The sequence below is a fragment of the Theobroma cacao genome, chromosome 10, assembly GCF_053813885.1.
Source record: "Theobroma cacao isolate CCN51 chromosome 10, ASM5381388v1, whole genome shotgun sequence".
NCBI lineage: Eukaryota > Viridiplantae > Streptophyta > Magnoliopsida > Malvales > Malvaceae > Theobroma > Theobroma cacao.
The window spans coordinates 21,823,925-21,850,394 of NC_142648.1; the positions used below are offsets into that span (position 1 = coordinate 21,823,925).

The 26,470-nt window shown below is 34.4% G+C and overlaps 1 protein-coding gene across 3 annotated transcripts; it reads right to left on the reverse strand.

Annotated features, from left to right (window-relative positions):
* Positions 1 to 6,373: 6,373 nt before the first annotated feature.
* LOC18586901 (sucrose-phosphatase 2-like) lies at positions 6,374 to 13,632 on the reverse strand. Of its 3 annotated transcripts, none has more exons than XM_088802617.1 (9): positions 13,328 to 13,632; positions 12,925 to 13,224; positions 11,956 to 12,057; positions 11,592 to 11,786; positions 11,226 to 11,516; positions 10,647 to 10,833; positions 8,790 to 8,863; positions 8,540 to 8,674; positions 6,374 to 8,439 (listed from the first exon to the last, which is right to left on the reverse strand). In XM_088802617.1, the coding sequence occupies exons 1-8, from the start codon at positions 13,385 to 13,387 to the stop codon at positions 8,579 to 8,581; spliced, it is 1,305 nt and encodes a 434-aa protein (XP_088658743.1). In that variant the 5' UTR covers positions 13,388 to 13,632; the 3' UTR covers positions 6,374 to 8,439; positions 8,540 to 8,578. The 3 variants fall into 3 exon arrangements, with proteins under 3 accessions (XP_088658743.1, XP_088658744.1, XP_017985221.2); XM_088802618.1 differs by having other exon boundaries at positions 13,457 to 13,629; XM_018129732.2 differs by having other exon boundaries at positions 8,817 to 8,863; positions 13,328 to 13,628.
* Positions 13,633 to 26,470: the final 12,838 nt, after the last annotated feature.

The window sequence follows — 26,470 nt, forward strand, 5'->3', positions numbered from 1 at the left end:
TGAGAATTTAATCAATCAAAGGCTTATCTTCAAAGCCACTCATAACTTTAATCGTTCATTGTATGCCCGATAACACTTTAGCTCACTGACCCTACTGGGTATTATTTTAAAATCTCCTAAGGTATTTGTGTTCTTAGTTCGGATCATACTATCTAACTTAGTATAATTGCATTAATTATCCTTAAGCTCTTTATGCTCAGCATATCAACATTCATATCTCCCTTCTCATTCATGTTATTGACCTTGTTAAGGTATATGTGGCTTTTCAACCTTTCACAATACATTCCACATTTATGCCAAGGCACTCTCAATCTCATGCCAAGCCTATTTTCATGTAACCATAAATCAGGTAAACTCCTCTATGGGATATCTCCTTCCATATGATGCATGGGAATCACAAGATGTACAACTCCAAGTGTATGCCTACATATTGATAATCTCCATATATTTTGTGATCATGGAAACCACAATTTGCAAAACTAGCTTTCTATCACAAGTTTGTGATTGGAACATTAGTCTCCACATATCTCACTTTGGACATACTTCACCACTAACATTCATATACCTTTACCACAACATTCAATGCAAATTGATTAAGCGAGGATCTCCAAATTTGCTTTTAGGTACACATATATCAAATTGTACACTACTTAGTGTTAAGATCTTGGCTGTACTCATCAATTCTTAACCAATTACATCCATAAGGCAAACAATTCACATAAATTTTTTGTATCTTGCCTTTGCAGTCATAAGATCAAATTTCTTAAGCTTAAGGTGCAGAAGCTTCCTCTTAGAGCATATATGAAAATTCACATGTTTTAAGTCCCTTACCTTTGGAGAAATCACATTCAAGACTAATCATTTACATCATAGGTTGCATATTGAACCAAACATATTTTTAAATTGACCTTTAAAGCAATTCATATATCGATCTTAGTATAGAACTCCATATGGCACTTAGACTAAATTTGTCATTTCCATGTCATTTAATTTCAAACTGCTAAATCCACATCTAGTCCTTTAATCTTTTGGCTCCACACTAAACATAGCAAAAATTCAAGTTCATTCTTAGAGTAAATCATTTACTAGCCTTTTACTTCATGACTACCATCAATTATAATAATCCATGATTTTCACTCTTGAGCTAATTCATGCAATTATAACTATAAACCACAATAATTTAATTCAAGCCTTGGAATCTCACAATCACTTAGTTGAAATCAAAACCAACTCCATTTAAGCTACTATACACATATTCAACACTTATATGCTTATAAAATATTTCAAAAGCCCACACTATTTCTATAGGGGCATGTCAAGCTCAATTAACACGGTGCACTTACCTAGGTGCACATAAACATTGGTTTACACTTTCCTCGATGCTTAAATTTATAAATCTCAAGCGAGTCATAACAATCACTATTCATTCCAGTCAAAAAACAGCTTTTATTACCATTATCGTACATCCTCCCTATATTGACCTCAAATACAATCCATAGTCTCTAATTTTTTTTTAAAATTTTTTTCCTTGATAACCATGGGTTCAAATCATAATTCCACTAAAGGAATAAATTATTACGGACCTAACAGTCCAGCTCCACCTTCCTTCATCCTTAGTAAGAGGAATATATCATTATATTGACCTTTCATTAGGAGCATTTGCTTAAAAATCTTTCCAATAATGGTTTATGTCTCGGGTGGCATCTCAAACCCGAGCAACGATACCATTTATACTCTCTACATGACGATAGCAAAAGGGCAGGTTACTAGGAATAGGAGTTCATATAGTCTCCTGTCTATGATTTGTGTTGCAGTCACAAACCATAAACAAGACTTTACATTAACTCCGATAACTCCGCTGACAGACACAAGGATCCTTAGGGCTCTACTAAACCTAGAGCTCTGATACTACCTTTGTCATAGCCCAAATTTTCGGACCATAATCGGTGCATGAGTCCAATGGGCATAGCCCATTAAGCCCAAGCAAGCCTATTTATGTGACTCCATTCATCGATTTCATCACTTGTTCTTACAACCGTATTTCATAATTCTTATCAACAAGTATTTCAATACTTTTCCATCGAAACCATATGTTCACATTTATGATTCAAAATAAAGTCATTCGTGCCATCTCGTAGTGGCAACATTAATAAACATAAACGTCTATTGCTTAAGATATATATAGCTTAACAATTTACATCAAGGTACATAAGTTCAACGAAAAGGACTCTAGACTTCCAGCGGAGTGACCATAGTGAAGGTGCAACTATTGAGATGCCATAGTACCTACCAAGAAGACGAGCATATGTGTGCAACTCAAACTAGGTTCCAACTGCCTCTAAATCTGAAAACATGAATTTTAAAACATGAGTATAAAACTCAGTGAATGAACATAAGAAGGGAACAAGCAATCAATAGGAAGAATTTGGAAATCATGATGCACTTGTTTTGAAAACAATGCAATTTGGTTTAATTTCTTTCTTAAACCCCCTTGTTTTGGACATTGACTAGTGGACTCTTAGTATTGCAAAGACCCATGCTCAATCATGAAGATAAGGGAGTGAAGGAAATTATATCAGAACCCGAGCAAGGTAGCAACGTGACAACACGTTTCTCGCTGCAACAAAAGGCATTCTCGGTTTGCATATGGTTCAGTTTTTCAAGTATATCTTCCACTACATGGGTCCAATTGACATGCTTGTTCAGTCATTAGAAAGCTAAGAGATAGGGCTACGACTTTAGTGTTTTCCACTTTGCCCAATTCTGATCGAAATGTGGTCAAAATCACTGTCAAAGTGACACTACTGCACAACCACCGAGAGTTTTTGGCGGCAACGAGAATCCATTTCCCTATAGCCAAATTCCTTGTTGCAATGAACACCAATTTGACAATACTTAGCAACTTTCAAAGTTCAACATGCAAGATTCACATATGCAAAACCATATACCATACTCATGAACTTTGATTCCATAAACATAGATGTATATATATAAATGCATAGATAACACCAATATCAGCATAATCACACCCAGCTCATGTACATCCCCCCACATCGTGCATAATCAATGCCATCGTGTACATCCCCCCACATCGTGCACATGGGCACTATCATCATCCATCTCCCACACCAATATCAGCATAATCACACCCGGCTCATGTACATCCCCCCACATCGTGCACATAGCCGGTGCCATCATGTGCATCCCCCCACATCGTGCACAATCAGTGCCATCGTGTACATCCCCCCACATCGTGCACACAGGCACTATCATCATCCATTTCCCACACCACCATCATCACCGGCATGTGCATCCCCCCACATCGTGCACACAAACGGTTATAGTCATCATACACAATATCAACTATCATGCACAACATATATATATATATATATATATCATAATGAAATGGTGCTTGAATCAATAACAACCACATATCACAACATAAAACCATTTAGCAAAAGCTTGTTCCTAAGGCACTTGCTTTAAGATAAAGTTGTATAAAATCATTCAAATGTTTTGTACAAAACAGTCACATTCCCAAAATGATTTTGAAATGCAGTTCACTCACCTGACAAAACTAGCACCAACAAGGTCCTAATCCAAGTAGTCTCGAAATACCATTAAAACTTATATTTATCAATAAACCATAACAACCTCAATTAAGTTGTAAATTAAATCTAATAATTCTAATGAATTTACAATAGGCAATCTACTCTCTAACCTAACATTTAACCTAAGTTTCTAGTCTAATTCACAAACCCATTTGGCCAACTACTCCAATTTAAATTTCGTTACTTGGATGAGCTTGGAGGCATGAAGATCAACCAAAAACCTAATCTTTCCAAGAAAAATAATTTGAAGAAATTAGAGAATAAATTTGAAAATATAACCATAAATTCAAAATTTCCAAAAGTTGAAAACATATACCTTTCAACCTTGAAAATGAAGATTTGAAGCCAAAAATCCAAGTGTTGTTGAAAGTGAAGTAGAAATAGAAAATATAAGAAACAAGGAGAGATTTTTCTTTCTCTCTCCAAGGGTTTAGATGTGCTGGAAATTGGGGTTAGAAGCTGCCAATTCAGTGCCCAAGAAGTTAGAAGAAGGAAGGATTAGGAAAAGAAAAGAAATAAAAAGAAAACAAGGAAAAATCACATGAAATATTTGATTTTCATGGAGGTGGAATGAAAAATGGCATCGGATGGGTGAGGAAGAAGAAAAATTTGCTGGAAGCTTGAAGAATCTGTTGGAAATTTGAAGAAGTTGCTAGAAACTTGGATATTTATGCCTTATATTTATCCATTTTCTCATGTAATTACCAAAATGCCCTTTAGCAAGTTAACTTGTTCTTCTTCAATCCTTTGTGCAATATTTTTATTCTTTTGACATTGGGACAAGGTCTACAATGATCTAAACTACTCAGGCTTATGAAAATTAAAAATTTTGACTCGAGATGCAAAATGACCATTTTGCCCATACTATGAAAATTATCATTATTTTTATTTTCCTCATTTATTTACCATTATAAACATCATTTATTCATTCCTTAGGCCTATTTAGACCTTAATAGCATAAAAAAAACCCACTCATAGGAGCCTACCAAGAGAAATTGTATAATTACCACTGGTCCGCATTATCGCGTCTACTTTTAATTACGTGTTTATAAGGGTCAAGATTTCACAGGTTCACTTCTGAATTACCCTTTTAACTCAGTAATCAACCTCAATTGGCATCCATAAACTTTATTAGCCACTGTATCAATATACAAAGTACTACAGTTAGTATGATTCGACTACCATTTCAGTGTACAGTATCTCAGTGTAATTCGATTCTTTCATCATATATCCCAAATAGATAAAAAGCTTGACTTGGTGTCTACTTTTTAACTTATCCATAGTAGTCTTGCAACTTCTATATTGACCTATCAAGATTGCCTCGGCCAAGGACTTTTAATCAATATAAATAAAGAGCGAATGAGATATGTCCCATTCAAATCACTTGGAGTGATGAATCCTCTCTGGACTAGTCATTCATCTTCGCATACTTCATGCCTTACCCAAAAGCACCATGTTTAAGCATCTGGTTACTTTCAGACCCGTAGAGGTAAAATCAAAGTATGGCAATTCGCATACAAGATGATCTAGTATCTCAAGTCTACGAATTACTTACACTACTGACACATGAGAGTATTTTCATAAACACTTGAGTGAAATACTAAATGGAACTCTTATAGCGAGTCATATTCAATGAACTTATTTCTTAACAAGCACCCACATACTATCTCCTAATATCTCACATACTTCAACTTATGAGATCAATTACTTACTTCCAAAGTAAGGAGACTTAGCATGTACTAGCCTTTAAGTATTGTCAATGCCTTTATTCTTTACAATATAATGACTAGGAACATATTTAGGAACAAGGCTTTGATGCATAAAAATCTCATAATTATAACCTTTGTAATTTCTTTGCAAGGCCATTATGTTCTAAGAACTTTATCTACATAAATCTCTCATAACTCCTTATAAATAAACTTATGGATAAAGAAACATCTCAGACATTATATAAACGCTTCATAATGTGTTTAACATGAATATGACTAATTAATGTAGTGTTTTACAAGCACAAAATCGGTTGGCTTGTAGGGCTTACACTAACATGTATACCCCTTGTTCTGTTTCATGTTCTTTTCCTTCTTGATGAAATGAAATCCAACTTTTCCAAACAAAAAAATTAGGATTTTAAATTAGTGTGCCAAATAAGATTTATAATTAGATTGTTTAATAGTTTGTATAATAATTTCTTTTAAAAATTCTTACGTATCTTATATTTAGTTGATACTATATACCTTGTATTAAAATAATGAAATTTTTTTGTTTAATCTAGAATGAAAATTAAAAATTTAATGAAAGGACAGCACGCATATGTTGTTATACTATGTAAATTTCCCACCAACCACAAAAATATCAACCAACTCTATCAAGTTTATAAATTTTTTGAATTGGATCTTAGCTCTAAAATTATTATGATTCTCAATTTTCTTCATCATATTCCCCACCAAATTAAAGTCACCATCAAGACATCACGGTAATTGGAGCAAATTAAAAATCTAAACTAATTCCTCTCACAAACGCTACATATCCCATCATCATTAGGTGTATAAATATTGTCGACATTGCATTCGAATTTCCATTGGTTCTCATACCTTATCATCAGGATGTATGAGTGCAATCTAAAAGGAAGACTTAACTATAAAAAAGGCTATCTCCATATTGTAATTAGATCTCCTACAACACCACTTGACTTAGGTGAAAACACCTGTTGATGCTGCGCTGCCCCCAATGATAGAGTTAGAATTTTACATGAGAAGTAATTAAAGAATAATCATATAAAATTATTTATATATATTTATATATTTCAAAATTTATACATATAATAATAAAAAATTAAAAATTGAAGAGTGGCGTCTATCACCACCTTAGCTCCGCCACTGATTGCCTCATAAATTTTTATACAATTTCTCATCAATCTGTTGTAAATTGTTTCTTGCGAAAACACAGTATCCGATTTTTCCTTACCAATAGGTTTTTTAACAGCTCTAATTTTTTCTTGTTTTCTAAGCTCTGATATACCAAGTTAAGAATTTCATTGAGAAAATATGACTCTAACCCCACAAGCATACCTAAATCGATGCTCATTGTGGTCACTCCAACTGGTCCGTTTTCTCCCTGCTTTGAACAGGTGCATAATATCTTGTCTATTGTTGTGGAAGACCAACCCTATGTTACAGTAATTTCCAATGTAACTACTGCCTTTCTGATCAACGCGACGTTTCTTTTATTAATGTCTCCATCCTAAATAGTTTCCATTAAAAAAAAAAAGAAGGCTTACTTCATCATTTCCCCCTCAAGCACCTCACGAAATTCATCTCTTAGTGTTCAGATACAACCTCCTTGGTCATAACGATTTTTTTCCACCTCCGATGCTTCCACAGATAATACATAGCACTCTGCTTTTTTCAGCACCTTCACCACCGAGGGAATGGTAGCCTTGTTTGCCACTTCCACCATCAAACAGGCCTGATCAAAGCATAATTTTAGTGGCGCCTGACGGTCCACCATAACAAACTTCCCTCATTATCATCCAGGAAAGGGAAGAAAGCTTCATACAATCCATGTGGAGGTACATTCTCCACCCATATCCAAATGTTGAAGAGCCTTCTTTCCTTCCACTCCGAGCATGGGTACCAGCATGCGAACCAACCATCAAACAGGTCCCTGTATTCTTTCAATAAGGTATCCATTTCCATTTTGTCCCAGAAAGTGATGACCACCGGCCGACCTAATATTTGCATGAATGTCTTTGTGAGTTAGAGCATCATTCACCTGCTTAAAATACATATGTCGACTTAATTTTCCCATGATGTTCCTAGCCAACCAGTTCATCTCCTCACGTTGAAGAACCCTTCATCGTCTGATGGCTTGGATCTCCTATCAGCATCTCTTTGTACAAACGCCGAACCCTACTGCCACTGTTTATAGTCACTCTTGCCTGAACGATTGCTTGGTGTTCACTCTCTGTTTGTCCTTTCTTTGGAATCTGTCAGCCCATCCAAAAGTAGCTTTCTTCACTGAAAAACACATCTCATCGATTAGTTTATCGCTGCCAGACCTTAATGCCGTAGTCATGTCAGTCTCCAATCGATATTTGATGAAGGCAAAGGTGGTGCCCTTTACTCTGCTCCTCTTAACCTTATCCTAGATGTAGACATCCATAACGTGCTCGTACATGTTGAAGACGTCCCATAAAGCCTTCCATGGCACTCTTACACTTACGTTATCAAGAAAAACTCTGAAGTTCTGCTTCTTACTGCAACAAAGAATAGCCGATTCTCTGCCATACCAACTACAGTCACGATACCCTGAACATAAACTGTGTGGCCGTTGATCTTGCCTGAAGCTCCGTTGCTAAAAGTCCGTCAAGTTCATCCAGTTTTTGACTCCCTTCCGGGCTAGGTAAAGCTTATGGTAACCGTGTCATCAATCATCACTTTCAGACAGTGTTGAACTTCAAAACCGAAGACAGGGCCAAACTCGCCCCCACTCTATTTGTTTTATATTTTTTATTAAAATATTTTTAAATTAATATTCAATATATTTTACAATTAAAATTAAATAAAAACATGTTATTTATTAATATAATAATATCTTCAGGGTGGACCGGATCTTCAGGCGTTGGCAGATGCCACAACCCTAAACACGTCTATCTTGATAAATTTTCAGATTGTACCATTGGTAACTTGGAATTAGTTTCAACTCCGAATCCTATCTAAATGTGCATCTTGGCTCTCACCAAACATTGTAAGCGACGACTTCATTAAGCACAAAACAGTGCTTATCCAGACGACAGGTGAATTTTCTGCATTTCATTGAATAGAACCTGCAACAATCATGTAAGCAAGTGAATACTTAGCTTCAATAGTGGTACAGATTTGTAGTGAACAACTGTAAGTTATGAGAAGTGTGTTATCAGGAAATACTTATTGAGACAAGAAAGAAATGCTGATCCAGGCAGCAGACTAGAAAAACCAAGTAGTTTGGTCTTTTGCTTCCAAACCATCCAGCCATGTCTGATGTATGTGCATCCATGTGAAGGCTTCTGGTTCTTCAGCTTGCTGAAACCCGAAATACAAAATATTGATTACACAATTATCAAACCTGTAGCTAGAATTCATATGGGGATAATAACAATGACAATGTTTTTGAAAGGGAGAGGGGAAGAAAATACACCAATTTGCAGGATATGGGCCGGGTTACCTTTGTAGTCAGTAAGACTGTTGTAAGACAGCACTGCCTCGTCTCCCCTGGAAGAATGATTTAGAAATATTTCATAAGAAACTAAAAGGTTTCTAAATTCAAAAATTAACAGTTATAGTGATTATACAGAAAGTGGTCCATAAAATGAATTGATAAAAGGGCATAAAAGATGTTGGCCTGCTAACAATTTACACAATTAGATGAATAGCATTTTGAGTGTTCAATGGTTGAAGATAAAAAGAAGCAGAAATTCACAATATAGTATATAGAAGGCTAAGAAATGACGGCTCCAACATCTAATGTTAAGCCACACTCATGCTTTGCAGGTAAAGCATCACAAACAGAAAAAAACAAGGGCACTCACTCTTACTGAGGGAAGGACAAAACAACCATAAACTAAAATATATAATAAAAATATTTAGTAAGCATGTAGTTGAAGCTATTCATAAATGAATCTCAAACGATTTCTCCCATTTGGCATTAACTTCAATCAAGTACATAAATCAAAATGTTAATGAAACCATTTATTTCTTTCATTTTCAGGGTACAAGATTGGCATCCTTCCTGTCAAACTTTTTGAGGTAGCTTTTGATATTGAGATTTGAAACGAGTTTAGTGGTTTTTCCAATTGGAATTTTAGACCATTTCTCAAGTGTTTATTTTGAGATAATTGGTGGTACACCTGTTAACATAAAACATAATAAATTTTTTCTCTAGTTTTTATTTTGAGATAATTGGTGATACATCAAAAAACCACCTGTTAACATAAAACATAAAGAATTTCAATGAACACTGCAGGCACTCCATGTAAGAGAAAAGAAACAGAAGCTTACAATCAACCTAAACCAGTCAGGCAAGTTTTTGTATTAGATCCAGATCATCATAAGAAGAAAAAATTCAAGCTTTAGTGTTAAAGCCAGCTTTTGCTCACCAATGTGTAAAATTAGGATGATAGTAGAACAAGATTATTCAACTACAAGCAAATGAACTTGAGAAGGATAGTTACACCTTCAACTATTCCCATGACAAAGTAAAAGAGAGATATTTCTTTTTCCTTTTTGCAAAATAGAATGTAAAACGCAAAAATAAAAAATAAATAGAAAACAAAAGGTAAAGAGCAAAAGCATCAACCAAATGGAGCCTTAGTCATCAATGAAGGTAGAGCTATTTTCTGTCAGTAAGCTAACAAGAAGTTAAGACTCCCACAAGGGGAGCAACATATATATATATAGAATCCAATAATAAATGGCTGAGTTAACTTCTCTTTCAAAAGTTATGCAGTTAAATTTTTCTAAATAAGCACTATTTAGAATGCAAAACCCTAGTGCTGCAATACCACAATGTTCAGGCTACTACTTATGTTATTGTATGTAATTTTCGCTTTAAGTGAGTTTGGAAGTTGATGGTAAACCAAATTAAGGGCTAGCTTCAGCTTTTATTGCAATAATGCCTTAGCTGGAGACACTCTTTCTATTACCTTGCTTAAAAACTAAGAAAACCAGCCTCCTGGCAGTGTTTTTAATCACTAGTACTCTCTCTCTTTTGATTCTCTTACATTCTTAGAATTGAACCCTTTAGGTTTGTTTTTATTTACACATCAACTAACATCGACATAACAGGTTTGAGCTACCTGAATGGCCGTGGTAAAATTATTGAGCATAATTTGGTTACTTCACAACTTGGTAGAATTAAGTCTTACAGTATAAGAAGTAAACTGGGAGAGACAAATATAAGTCAAAACCAGCCAAAAAGGGAAGACAATAAGATTTTGATAAAATAGAGATTATAAAGGGCAAAGTAGACAACCAAAAAAGGTTGAACAAATCTTACCAGTTGACTCCCACTTATCAAACTTCACAAGCCATGAATTTAAATCAATCTGAGCTGCTGAAACCCAATCCAGCCAAACCCGATATTTCTTTCCTAGTTTATCCCCATATAATCTTTCCATCATATCCATGCACTTGTTCAGTGGTTGCTCAATTCCAGAGGGATGGACAAAAGTACCTAATAAATACTGAAGAGAAAAGATTAATCAATTAAGTGTCAGCAAATCAGCAAAAAGAATAAACCATAAGACCAAAAAGAATGCAATTTCAAAATTAATAGAACGAATGAAGCTCTTATAAAAATCAAGGCACATGGAATTATTGGCTGAATAGAATGGAATGAACACATCCTGCTCTAAGGCATAAGCTTTAGTTCATGCAGAGCATTAACATTGGTATGGCCATCCTCTACCTATGCTTATCCATTCCTGAGACAAAATTGACATTTATGATCGCATCTCACCCTTGCTAGACATGGCCATAGAAGTAAAACATGTTCATCTCCAGGTCGAGATTAGGGTAATGCCATTCATAGTAAAAAAGTTTTAAATCATTGAAAGGGAAGAGAATTCAGACTTACAAAGCTTGATTTTAGACTTTGCATAAGCTGATCAGACTTCTCAACTTCTGCACATCGCCATCTCTCATAAAATAAGTAGAACTTCACCACTTCATGACCAGGACTGAAAATATTTACTCCGCATTTTCTGAAGTCTCTAATATCTCTAGGAGACACATTTGGCCCAAGAGTAAATTTTTCAATGGCTTGTACTATTCCAGATGCACATCTCTCAGTAGAACGTAATATATGAGGATTGCCTTTCACATTTTCTGCATGCCACTGCAATAACTCTTCCTGTGCATTGCTAACCTGCAAATTCAACTTCAAGTTACACAGATGTAATATAAGTACAAAAAGAAACAATAAAAGCTTGAAGCTGCATACCATCACACCATATACTTCAGGAACTATGAATAGTTCAGCATCATTTCCAGAGTCACCACAAACAAGTGTATTAAGTGGAACTCTTCCATCAGCTTTAAACTTTTTCAGCAAATAAGCAAGAGCTTGTCCTTTACCAGCGCCTTTTGGTAATACATCCAACGCTGTCCCATTGCTATAAATAATTTTAACATCTAACTGCCAAAGAAGCAATTAAGGTCGAAAACAATTTATGAGAAAAAGGAAATAAAATCTCCAGAAACATAAGCACTAAATAAAGGAATCAATTCCTATACATGCCTTGTCATGCAAAATCATTTATCACATGGGAAAACAATTTTTAAATAAAAGAAAAATACAATCTCACCCCGCGTTTCTCTAGACATTCAGAGAGTGCCTTGATTACTTCTAATGACTCAGGCTTCTCCAGAAAAAAGCTAACCTTGTGAGGTCGTTGGTTTTTATCTGACTGCAATGAAAACATAAACTTCTTAGACTTGTTACAATTTTTATTTCTCTTGCTTTTGGTTTTTTGATTTTCACTTCCTAAAATCCATAAGTAGTGTGCTGAAAAAAAGAGCAAAACCATATTTGATTAAAAATAACCAAATTACTACAATGTAACATGCATTAAAATAAAATTAATTTTTTCTAAACTAAAGTCCTGCATTTTTTTTTATTCAAAAAAGTAAAAAAATCATGTCCATTTGATCAGCCCAAAGTAAAAGTAATAGGTAATTGGTTTTTATGTTAAAACTAAAATAAAATCAATCACATTAATTAAACAACTGGTAATAATTTAAACTTTTATTGCTTAAACATTTGCTAAAAGGAAATAGTATTGAGAGAAGCAGAATCATTTTTGATTGGAAACAGCAAATGAAACTGGACTAAAATGTGACACAAATTCAACTATTACAAACAAATGATAATATTTCATTTTAATTTTCAAAAAGAAAAATTATTCCATTTTTGTATTTAAATTCACTTTTTGCTTTTAACTTCTGAAAATAAAAGCAAATTCCTTTTGCAAGGCAAAAAGAATTTTATCAAAAAGACCAAAAACTAATACCCCAGCTGATACAAATAAAACTAACTCAAAAGAGAAGCCAGCCAACAATAAAATGCCCAAACAGAGAAATCTCCAAATGTAAACAAGGTTAGCTGCAGAAGAACAAATAACGAAAGCAACAACCAAAGGAAGCTTAAAACTAGAATTGCAAGCGACCCCATTATTTCAATTAGTTAAAACTACTGAAAGAGCTGGTCATCCTTAGCTGAACAAGAACAGAATTCAAATTGTCCTTTCTTTAAAAATAAAATATAAAAAACATACCTGGGGAATGAGTTGAGGAAACTTAGCTGTTTCCTGAGTGACAATATCCCGGTCCCAATTGTGGTCCAAAAATTGTTCCCAATCATAATCCGGTACCATTGATTCACCATAAGCAATCTCAGTTCCCACAGACATTATAGTTACATCTGGGGTCAACAGGGGCTTCTCATTCCTCAGCTGTTTATAACTGATTCGTGACCTTCCAGTGGAAAACACCAGCAAAGAATCCTGGCGATAATAGGCTTCCCAAAGAGCATTGAACCGAAGAAGAGAAAGGTTTTCTGGGTCATCATGATCAACCTGGAATTACATTAATACAGCATGATGAAATCGCTTGGAATTCAATGGCTTGTTTACTTTATGCAAAAGGGATTTTTTCTTTCTTTTTTGCTTTTTTATATACCATTGTTTGATCAAGATCTGAAACTATCATGAGACGTGCAGGACCGTTGAGACGATCCATGGCTGTTGGTTATAGAGAAATGGTGGTGGAAACTGGAAACAGAGGAGGGCGAGTTGGGAGGAGAATTACCAGGTTACCTCAGAGGGAAAAACAAAGCAGGGGGAAAGAAAAAACGTTCAACTTCGGGGGTATTTGTGGATTGAGGAAAGAAAATTCCAGCGTAATCTTACAGGAGGTCTCAAGGGCCTATATTCCACTGTGAGCTGCAAGCAGAGCATCTGATCTGACGCTTTTAGCTTTTGTCTTTTCTAAAATTTTAAGGGCCATTTTCCTTCACTTTCTGTCTTTTGGTCTTCGTCAAGCGGTATAATTTTTAAGACCAGGGGCAGAGGACTTCTGCCGCTCTTTGAGCAAGCGGGTCAGCTGATATCTGTAGATATATATTACCATAAAATAGTAAAAATACTTGATCTTTTAAAATATATATTATATCTCAAAACTACAAACATTATTAACAAAAATAATGAAAAAAATTAAAATATCTTTTTATTTTTTATTAGTTTAAAAAATTATATTATTATATTTAAAAATATAAGAAGCATCGATCAGTGCTCCTTAGAGGAGGAGAGAACCAGTGCTCCTTTATGAAGCTTGATTAGGGCTCCCAAGGAGCACCTGATACTCCCCTTAGAGAACTCGATGCTTTCCTAGGGAGCCTCGATCTGGCTCCCCAAAGGAGCTCCGATGCTCCCTTAAGGAGCTTAATCAAGGCTCCCTAGGGGAGTTCTGATGCTCTCTAATAGGGAGTTTTTTTTTTAAATTAATAAAATAATAATAAAATTATATAATTATAATTATAAAAATTAATTAGAAGTAAAATTATCTTTCTACCCTTACCACATAAGCAAGTTGATGAAAATACTAACGGTTAGACTAACGTGTCTAGCGAAAAATATTTTTTTGAGACACAGTGTTCATTTCAAAAACTAATAAACCTCCATATAATTTTGATCTAAATTTAAAGCGATCAAGATATTTTACCCTATATATTATGGATTAATAAAGAAAAGGAGAACAAGCTCACTGCACCTGAGGAACAACATGCCATTTAACTTAATAATTGTTAGAAATTTGATTTGTTATTATTATTAGTTTGTTAATCAATGTAGTTAGTTACTAATATAAATAGTAACCTTTCTATTACAAATTCATTTTCTCTCTCTCTCTCTTAGTTCTATTTTCTTTCTCTCAATTCTTCTTTATAGACCTTTAATCTTGATTTAATCCTTGAAATGTAACATGTTATCAGAATGGGTCATGCAATACCGATATGAATATGAAATCTTAATGGTGTTTTGATTAGAGTTCATCGATGTTTTGATCAACATTCATAGGAGATTCAAGAAATCTCCTTTCTCATTTAAGTTATTCACTTCATACTCTAAAATCTTTACCTTGTTTTCTAGCTTAAACTTAATGTAATCATTCTTTATCTTAAGCTTTAAGATGAGCTTTTTTTTTTAATTTCATATGTTCAAACTCAAATATTAAGTCATTGCATGCATCCCAAAGTTCATCAAAAGAATATCGATTATCATTATAATCATTAGAACAATAAGCAATGTTTGAAGAACATATCTTAGAGTCTTCAACTCCCATGAAACACAGATTTGCAATTTTCTCTTCCTACTTATCTTGGGATTCATCACTATCGCTCAATGTAGTTATCATAGCTTTTCTCTTGGAGTTTCTTTGATGATTCTTTTTAAGTTCTGGACATTCATATTTGGTGTGACTAGGCTTTTTGCATTCATAACAATTGATATTATCATTTCCATAATCAACCTTTGGAATATCTCTTCCTAGATTTCTTCTTTGTTCTTTTCTTCTGAAAGGTTTTTTGTTTCCCTATTTGCTCCCCAAAAATCTATTGAACTTTCTGGTCAATAATGTTATCTCCTTATCATCTTCTTTTTCATTGTCACTTTCAAGTGACTTTTTATCACTCAACTTTACATCCTTGAGAGAAATATCTTTTCTTTTTAATTTTCCTTTAATTTCTTCATATCTTTCTTTCTCATGCCTAAGGGTCATTTCATAAGTAAGTAGAGAACCTAGAAGCTCATTTAACTTAAGTACATTTAGGTCTTTGGCTTCTTCTATGGTAGTGACCTTAGGTCTCTATGATTTGGGAAGACAGTGAAAGATTTTCTTCATCAGCTGTGTATGGGAATTCCATTTTTGAGATATTCATGTATGACATTTTGTTATTCATAATAACATTCAAGTAGTTCTTTATCCATAAGTTTGTGATTTAATTATTATTTATACTTATGTAGATAAAGCTCATGGAACCATATATTGTCACGATCCGGTACTCTCTTTGAGCCCGTGACAACCGCCGCGATGTCCCGATAAACATACTTTACCCAGAATATCAATCGAAACCTCGCAAGACTTTATCATCAGTTTTTTGCCTCCCTTGTGAGTAACAATTACTAAATATAATGTTTTAAAGGAATATAGACTATTTTCAAATCAAAGACAATCAAAAAGTAATTTCTACTGCACAGGGGTATTTTGGTCATTTTTACTCAAAAATTTCGAAACTTGCTAAAAATATAATATATAAATGAAAAATATACATTTCATATCTAAAAATAAATTTAGGTATCTAAATCATCTATTTAAAGTGAATTTTTATCTAATAGAACTAAATAAAAATATTGGATAAAATATTCCATTTTCATATAAAACAATATTTATAAAATTCTACGTAAACATTTACTGTAACGTAATAACAAAATAAATTCATATACATAATAGCACACAGCGCCAGGGTATACACAAATATTTTACAATGCCATGTGAGCCCCAAAATAACAAAAATAAACAGGACTGTAGACCTACGATTTCTAAGGGTGCAAATCAAAAGCAAACCTTGGACAAAATCGATTGTCTATAGACTGCTCTGAACCTGAAATGGGTGAAAAGAAGGGGTGAGTTTTATAAACCCAGTGAGTAAGCAAAGTTCATCTATAACATCTAAAGCCAAGTAAATGGAGACAATTTAAAACATCTCTTCATAATATGATTCATAACATTAAAACTAATTTCAACGATATAAAACAATTACATTTAATCAAAAATAATCAGTAAGGCTTATGACTCTCTTAAAACTTGGCTCGTGCCAAAACTCGTACTCGGTGACGCTTTGGGTAGGGCATCCAACCGAGTCCGCCAAGGCTGTTAAAATAACATATACACATAAAATATGTTTTTACGTTTAAAAACTTAGCCGTTCCTTGGCGTTGGCTGAGTTTCACCCTCACGTGGTGGTTCGACGTGAAGTGAACTCTAAACTACCTCAGGAGATACCCTCCGCGCCTCTCATACTAAGGTAAAATATAACGGGGTTTACCGTGCTCCTCTAATAGGCTGGTCCACGGAAACTCGCCCATTGCAGTAAGCTAATCAATTACCCCTTCAAATCAATAAAAAATTCGGCAGCATGACATGGCTAATGTGATATTACCCAGCCTGTCAAGGTAAAACAAAACAGTTCATATATTCCACATAAACACAAAACCAGCCATTCATGCCATCACATTGTCATAAGCCTTCAATTCAAACCATATATCAAACACGAGTATATAGTCTCCACTTACTCAATTTTCAAAACCAGTATTCGATTTCAAAACAAGTTATAAATCTCATTTCGTTTAACCAACACTTCAATTTTAAAACATAATAATTTACAATTTAAACTCATTATTCTTTAAAACATAAAAACGAGTAGAAACAACTTTAGATAGTTAAGATGAAAGTCTGTTACTCACTATAATGGGAGTACTCCTACTCCTGGTCCTCGGGTACGATATCCTTACCCTTACCAGAGGGCTAACCACCTATACATAATACATAACAAGTAATTCAATATATTTGTGCCAAACTGTTATAAAACTATTTCAGGTTTTTTACGAATGTATGAAATTGAATGAGAAGTGTTCGAATAATCACTTAAAGATGGTGTTCTACGTAGGTTCAATTGTTGTTGGATTGAAATGATATTCGACCTAACTCGCACTATACACTGTTTAATTAGCCAAAACATCCAATTCAACTCCAAATAGATTCATTGCACTTTCGGTACTCCAATAAGTCTGTATACCTCGTTAGAAATCAAATCTAAGTCCATTTACTATAATTTTCTCATTATCATTCAAGTCGTTTACTAAAGGAACTATACTTTTCGATAACCGTTTTCGATATCCAACATCACGAATCATCAAATACGAGCTAGATAACATGAAATATGACAAAATTCATCTTCAAAATATTCCCTATAGAATTCGGCCAATTAGGGTTTGATGAAGAACATGTTATTTTCTTGCTTGTTTTTCATACCGAATATCACAAAACACTAAAAACACCTAGATAGCCTGAAATCTATCAAAAACCATAATCAAAACCTTCCCCCCCTTGATTCGGCCAGCATGCTTCCATCATGAAAACTTAAGTTTCAACCATAGAAAATGAAAAAGAAAGCATGAGTAAGGTAGATCTTAAGCTAAATCGTGAAATCTTACCTCCGATCGCTTCGTTTTTCGAAAATCCAATGAATCTCTCTTGAATTTTTCCTCCTTAGGGTTTTTTCTATTCTTTTCCCCTTTGTTCTTTGACTTGAATGGCAATGAGAGAGTGAATGGGAGAGTTTATGTTGAGTTTATAAAGGAAATTATAAAATAATAAAAACTTGACACATGACAACATATAATTGGTTCACATTTAAAACTTAACTAATAAGGCTTTTCCTTTCCACCACATATAATCCCATAATTATCCAAAGTATAAAATGATAATAGGTGAAATTCATGGGCTTGACAAGTGTCATGGTGGTGTAAAATTTCAAAAATTTCAATTACGTTCTCATGGACACGTTAAATGATTGTTTTGCCTTTATGCTCGGAATTGAAAATTTTCACTTCTCAAATTCAAATTATGTTCCAACTAGTCAAACTTGGTCAAAAATCTCTTTCAACATTCCAATTTTGCCCTCGGGTGGAAAAATGACCATTTTGCCCCTACATTATAAAAATTCTCGATTGAACTCCAAATCAATCCTCGAACTCTAAATCACCATATTAAGACATTCTAAGGTTCAATAACTCTCAAATACATCCTAAAATCTCTATTTGGACTAGTTCGTGGCTTTAATCAACTTAATTGTACCATTAGGTACGATACCGACTTTTAATAATTTTTTTAGGCATCCAAGTATGCAGACATGCTATCAAGTACATGAATGACATGGCAAGTATATTATAGAACTGGGCTTGACATATATGCCTTGCAAAGGAATTGTATTGTGACACAATTATGAGATCCTTATGCATCAAAGTATTATTCCTAAAAGTTCCTGATCATTATATTACTAAAACGGGGCATCAATAATGCTTAGAGATTGGCAGATGCTATGTTCCATACTTGTGAAGTAAGCAGCTACTCTCATAGGTTGTAAGTATAGATATACTTGGAACTAGCATGTGGGTGCTTGCCATGGATGAGCAAGTTTACTAAACATGACCCAACATTAGAAGTGCATTTGGTATTTCACTTTGGTGTCTATGCAATGCTTCTCATGTGTCAGTTGTGTAACTACTCCTTACACTTGAGACATTAGATTATCTTATATGTGGAATGCTATGCTTTGATTTCATCCCTATGGGTGCCTAACCAAATATGCTAAAACAAGATGTTTTTAGGTATAGTATGAAGCATATGAAGGCAAATGAGTGGTCCAGATAGGAATCATCACCCTAAATGATTCAAAGGAAAATATCTCATGAGTTCTTGGATGATATTAACTTAAATAAATTCTTGGCCAAGGTGATTAGGAGATTATGAAATGAGTTTTATAAGTCTCTATAAAGCTAAGGATCTAATTACAAGAACAAATATGAAAGTTAATAAGAATAGACACTATACCAAGCTCTTATCATCTTTAGGATATATGATAACGGAATGTATTACATTGTAAAACTGTACATTGAAAGGTTGTCAATGAATCCTTTGACTTTCTTAACAATTAGGTGGCCATGATGCATTATTAGATGACAATCTTGGTCTATGAAATTGAATTAATTGAATCAGATTCATTTATATTAATTAACTAATAGAATTATATTTCAATTTTATTGCCAACATGTTAGAAACCTAATGGATCACACACAAAAGGTTGCAATATTGATTAAATTGAAAGTGTGATGATTTAAGTTAAACTTAAATCATATACTATATTTTAACTATTAGAGACCTAATTAAATAGTTTAATTAAATAATAGATTTTTTTTATAATTGAGCGAGGGGGATTCAAACCCTACTCTATAGGTAGGGGGATCATGGACCAACCAATAAGCTAAATGAGTTTAATTAATTAATTTAATTAATTTAATTATAATTAAATTAAATTAAATAATAGTTAAATATTATAAAGTTATAATATTGAAAGGCTTATTTTTCAATTTTAATAAGTCAAAAAACCTAGATATAAAAGTCACATGACAACTACTCCTTTTGATAAGTGTGTTAGTTTTAGAGAAAAACTAATAGCTTTCTTTGAGTGTCGCCACCTTTGAGAGAAACTGAAAGTGACTTCTCTTGTGATTCTCGACTAGAAATCAAAGAAAAAGAGAGAAAAAAACATTGTCCATTTGTTAACACAAGCTCGTGGTTGAAAGCTTTCTCCTTAGAGAATGTTCATGTTGCAATCGTGTGTGCAACATTAGAGGCCAAGCAATTTATTGGCTAAGATTCTTTCAAGCTTGGAAGTGTGTTTGGTTTTTCAACACCAAAAAAGAGCCATTTGATTACAAGTTCACTTGGCAAGGTAACCTTTTGAATTTTAATTAAATTTGTGCTTTTATGTGTTAAATATCACTAAGGTGATCCATTGGTGGAGGCATGTTATGGTTGTGTAACAAAATTTTAATTCTTATTCCGCTGTGCATATTTTGATCATGCTATCCATACACAAACCCAGCAGTGGTATGAAAGCCATCCTTGGTTCGATTTTATGTCTAATTGTTGTTAATGCCTAGTTGAAAAGATATAAAGTAGTAAGTTTTAAAGTTCTATAATTTGTTTTAGTTATTTTAATTTTTGGACAGATTTTAATAGTAAAATTCAAATCTTATTTATCATAGTATTAATCTCATTTTGATGTTGAAATACTATAGGTTAACACGTGCATGAGATGCACAAAAAAATTTTAGCAAATAAAGATCCAATTTCATGACATTTTGGTGCTATTTCAATGGTAGAATGCAATTCTGTTTGGCCATGGTATTGGTCCATTTTGTAATAAAAATGAGGATTAAAGGCTTTTTAAAACGCTAAAAATTTAAGGAATCAATATACATTGGAAGTGTTCCAAGAGAGGTTGATGATCAATGGCTGATGGTGGTGGCCAAGCCACCAAGACATGGTTGAAATTGCTACTACTTGCAGTAGTCTCAATCACGATTTTGGTTAGCCTAACAACCAAGAATATGCCTTAATTTGTGCAATTAGTTGCACCAGTTGGTTGAACATTTTGTTGTGAAAATAGTTCCATAAATTATCCAAATTGTTGCCAAAAAGGATTTTAAGGGATTAAATCCCTAAAATTGAGCCACCATGAAGTTAAAAAAGTGGGCAAACTATTGTTGCCTCCACAGCTATAAGGTCACACATTTACACGAGTATGTTTGAGTTATTAGTGGGTCTTACTTAACTAGTTTCATAAAATTTGGATGCTTGGAAACTTGATTGTTATGGAAACTAAAGACAATGGCTAGGTGAAATATATATGATATGTTTAGGCAATGTGTTGTCACTTAGTTGCTTTGAGAGTTGTATAGAGATACAATTGGTAAGCTTAGTTACCTACTTAATCCATTTATCATGGTTTGTTGATCACACTCAAGGTCCTGATTAGAATGGGTCAGGATCCTAGCCCACTAGAGAATCCGTGTAGTGATCTCTTGAGGTGATATGGAAGGTTATCATCTTGAAGAAAATAATGTGAGCAATCAATTTAAGATTAACTATCTCATCTAAATTGATTATAATATGTGAATACTTATTTATGCTTTTTAAATGTCTATGTTGTTAAAATGCAAATACATATCACTTTGCGCGACATACATGATGCCATTATGAAATGATACAGGATGTAGGTCACACTTATATAATGACATGAAGGTGTTGGAAACGAGTAGAAGATTAATGAAATAAGAGGTGGTCTTATAAGTAGGCAATAGAGCAAAGGTTGTTGCATCAGCTGTAAGGACAGTCACCATACCTGTCACGACCCAAATTTCGAGCCATGACAGGCGCATGGGCCCAATGGATGTAGCCCACTAAGCCCAAGCAAGCCTATCTGTATACTCTTGCTCATCCTTCCATCAAAGTTGCTAAGTCACATTTCATAACTTTGAATAAAAACAATACTAAGCATTTCCAACTCATAGTGGCATACCAATCAAATTGTACATTATCTACAACATGTATCTTAATAATTTACATCAAGTTTGTCTATCCATCTCAAAAGGAGACTCGATTTCCAACGAAGAGAATCGAACGAAAGTACAGCTACTGAATGTCTAGACACCTACCAATAGTCGAATCTACGAGGTCACCCTGACCTAGTTACTGACTGCCTCCTGATCTGAAAACATGAAGTTGAAAACGGTGAGTATAAACCTAGTGAGTGAATAAGAAGGGAACAAGCAAACAATAAGAAATGTTTAACAAAATCATGATGCATTCATTTTTCGAAACAATGCAATTTGTTTTAGTTCTTATTAAAACCCTTCATGTAAACCCCACATGAGTAATTCACTTATGAAAAGGGTCCATGCTCAACAAAGGATTTGGAGAGTGAAAACTTTAATAGCAATCATGCAAATCAAGTCAAGTAAACGACGAGTCCTCGCTGCAGTGGGAAGGCATTCTCGCTGCAGCGACATTTGACTTAAAGTAACAACTAGCTGAGGGTTTCTCAATTGGCTAAGGGTTTCTCACCAAAGCTCCTCATTTTAAATTTAATTCATTTATTCCTTAATGTTGGAAGTCCATGCTCAACTATGGTACTAAAGAAATGGAAAATAGGGTAGCAATCGAACCAAAAAAGGAGCAAAACAGCAAGTATCTCATTGAATCTCGCTGTCGCGAAATTTTGGTCACAAAATAGAAAGTTTCTCGCTGCAGCGAGATTTTTGGCCAGCCTTACCCCTCCAACCCGAGAGTTTCTCGTTGCAGCGAGAAATAGAGCAGTGAGAAAAAGTTCCCTTCTTTTCAAGAAAAAGCCATCATGCTGAACTGACAAAATCAACATAAAACACATAAAGATTTCCAAAATTCAACATGCCAAATTCATATGCATTTTAACCATAAACCATATACATGAGTTTTCATTCTTTAAACATATATATATATATATATATATATATATATACATACATGGATAAATACCAATACCACTATCATCACATCCAGCTCATGTGCATCCCCCCACATCGTGCACATAGCCGGAGTCATCGTATGTATCCCCTCATATTGTGCACAATTAGTGCCATCGTGTACATCCCCCCACATCGTGCACACGGGCACTATCATCATCCATCTCCTTCACCACCACCATTACCGGCATGTGCATCCCCCCACATCGTGGACACACACGGTTATAATCATCACACAATATCAACCATCATGCACAACATATATATATATATATATATCTATATATATATCTATATATATACCAACATAATGTAGTACTGCATGAATCCATAACAATCGCATGTCATAACATAAAAATCAATTTATCAAAGGCTTGTTCCCAAAGCACTCGTTTTTAAGGAAAGTTGGATAAAATCATTCAAATATATTGTGCAAATAAGTTTACATTCCCAAAATAATTTTGAAATGCAAATCCACTCATTGGTATCTTGTTGAACCTTTTGTTGACTCTACTTCTCTAATTGTCCAAATGGGGTGATGGGGCTTCGTTGGAACCTATTATCACATTAACATCACCATTAATTCAAGCCACATACTTATAAATTCTAAAAGCTTTCTCTTAGCTAACTTTCAATGGCCATTTAAATGGCTATCTATTCTCACTACCCTTATCACTCTAAAATGAATGAACAACCCCAACTACCAATTCACCTCCAAATCTAAACACTAATCATTCTCAACACTAAAAATCAACTTTAGTTTACTACTCACCTTAATAGCTTTGTAACCTTGAAATTCTTTCCAACAATCGCAAGCTATTATAAGGGCTTTCTTTCTCTTTCTCTTTCTAAACAACTAGCTAGTGAGAGAAAGTATGGAAGTGGGATTTTTCAAGGGTTTTAAAGTGAGAAAGTGAAACAACACAAGGGTTCTAGTTAAAAGGGCACAAAGGTATGAAAATTAGAGCTAGAAAGAGAAAGTTATGAAAGTTTCATATCAAGCTTCCATGGAGGATGGAAGCAACATGAGATGGAAGAAGAAGAAGGAGAAAAGCTGTTGGAGAATGAAGAAGCTGCTGGAAGAACAAGATATTTATAGCCCATGCTTATCCACTTCACTTAAATTACGAAAATGCCCCTCCACAAATTAGCTTGTTCTCTTTCAATCCTTTATACAATCTTTTTACTCTTTTGACATTGGGACAAGGTCCATAATGGTCTAGAAATGCTCGAGTTCATGAAAACTTAAAAATTCTAACCCGAGGTGAAAAATGACCATTTTGCCCCTTTCGTGAAAATCATCAAAATTTTTATTTTCTTGTCATTTTTCTCATATTTTCATTATTCATTTATACCTTAGGCCTACTTAGGCCATAATATTGTTTAAAAATCTTACTTTTATGGGCTTACTAAGGAAATGACGAAATTACCCCTGATTAGGGATATCGTGTCTATTACTAACTATGAGCCAATAAAGGTAAAGGTCTCACAATAGCTTTACCTTCTGGGTTGATCTTGGAATTAGGAGACTGCTATTATGTCCTTTGCATATCTTGAAACATCATATTTGTGTCATACTTGGCACTATATGATGATTTTGAATTTAACATTAAGGGTAATTGTTGTTTGTTCTCTAAGGGAGAAATGCACTATGGTTTTGGGACACATTCAAACAAATCTCTATATCCTTGATCTTAATAGACCCATACTCAATATAGAGGTCAAGAAAGTAAAGAAAGATGATCCAAAACTATCTTACGTCTAGCATTATAGGTTTGGACACATAAATGAGACTCACTTAACTAAGTTAAACAAATAAGGTTATATCGATCCTTTTAATTATGAATCTTATGGAACGTGTGAGTGTTGTCTCCTTAGTAAGATGGCCAAGTTGCCTTTCACCAAGAAGGGTGAACAAGTTGGGGTGTTATTAAGACTTATACATTCAGATGTATGTGGTCCTGTGAATACTAGTGCTAGAAGAGGGTACGCCTACTTCATCACCTTCACAAATGACCATTCTCACTATGGTTATGTGTATTAGATGATATATAAATTTGAATCCTTTGAAAAGTTTCAAGAATACAGAGCAAAGATTGAGAAACAAATTGGAAAGAGTATTCTCACTCTTAGGTTTAATCAAGGAAAAGAATATCTTAGCCAAGAGTTTAAGGTTTATCTAAAAAGACAATGGGATTCTCGCACAATGGACTCTTATAGGGACTCCACAGCATAATAAGGTATTTGAGAAAGGAATTGAACATTGTTGTACATGGTTTGATCTATGATGAGTCATGCAGATCTTCTTATATTTTTTTTGAGGGATATGCCTTAGAAACTACTGCTCGCATGCTAGCCCAAGTTCCTACCAAATTAGTTGATATGACAACTTATGAGATATGGAGTGGGAAAATGTCACAACCCAATTTCCCGAGCCATGACCGGCGCATGAGCTCAATAAGCATAGCTCACTAAGCCCAAGCAAGCCTATCCATTTACCTTTGCTTAACAAATTTATCATATCATGCATACACACACACCTTTTCCCGGGTGTGAACATAGCCAAAACACAATGGCATTATTGATAATAATATACATGCACTATACCAGTCATGTATTTAGCAATTTACATTGCATACACATATTCACATTGTTAGATTGTATTCACAATACAAAAAGACCCATGACTTCCAGCGGAGACATTTACAATAAAAGAGATTACTATTGAATGCCATACATATACCCAGGAGATGCACTACGGGGACTCCTCGATCTAGGGTCCAACAGTCACTTGATCTGAAAACATGAATTTTTATAAAACGTGAATACAATACTCAGTGAGTGAACAAGAAGGGAACAAACATACCATAAGGAATGTTTATCGAAATCATGATGCATTCATTTTCTTAAAACCATGCAATTGTTTTAGCTCCTTTAAACCCCTCATGTAAACCTCACATGAGTAAATCACTTTACAAAAATCCATGCTCAACTATGGTACCAAAGAAATGGGAAATATGACAAAAACCCACAAGTTAGCAAAATGGACAAAAAGTTTCTCGCTATAGCGAGAACCAGTTCTAGTGAAGGCCCTCAAACCTGAGACTTTCTCGCTGCAGCGAGAATGAATTTCGCTGCAGCGAAACAGAGCAACAAGAGAAAAGTTTCCCTTCACTCAACAAAAAGGCCATCCTACTAAACTAACAAAATCAACATAAAACTCATGAAAATTCCTAAAGTGCAATGTATCAAATTTCACATATATGTCAACCATATATCACATTCATGAGTTTTCATTTCATAAGTCTAGATATGCATAATTAGATAGACAAACATCAATATCATCATAATCACACCAGGCTCATGTACATCCCCCACATCATGCACATAGCCGGCACCATCGTGTGCATCCCCCCACATCGTGCACAATCAGTGCCATTGTGTACATCCCCCTACATCGTGCACACGGGCACTATCATCATCCATTTCTCACGCCACCATCATCATCGGCATGTGCATCCCCCCACATTGTGCACACACACGGTTACAGTCATTATACACAATATCATTCATCATGCACAACACACACACACACACACACATATATATATAATCATATTGCAATAATGCATGAATCCAT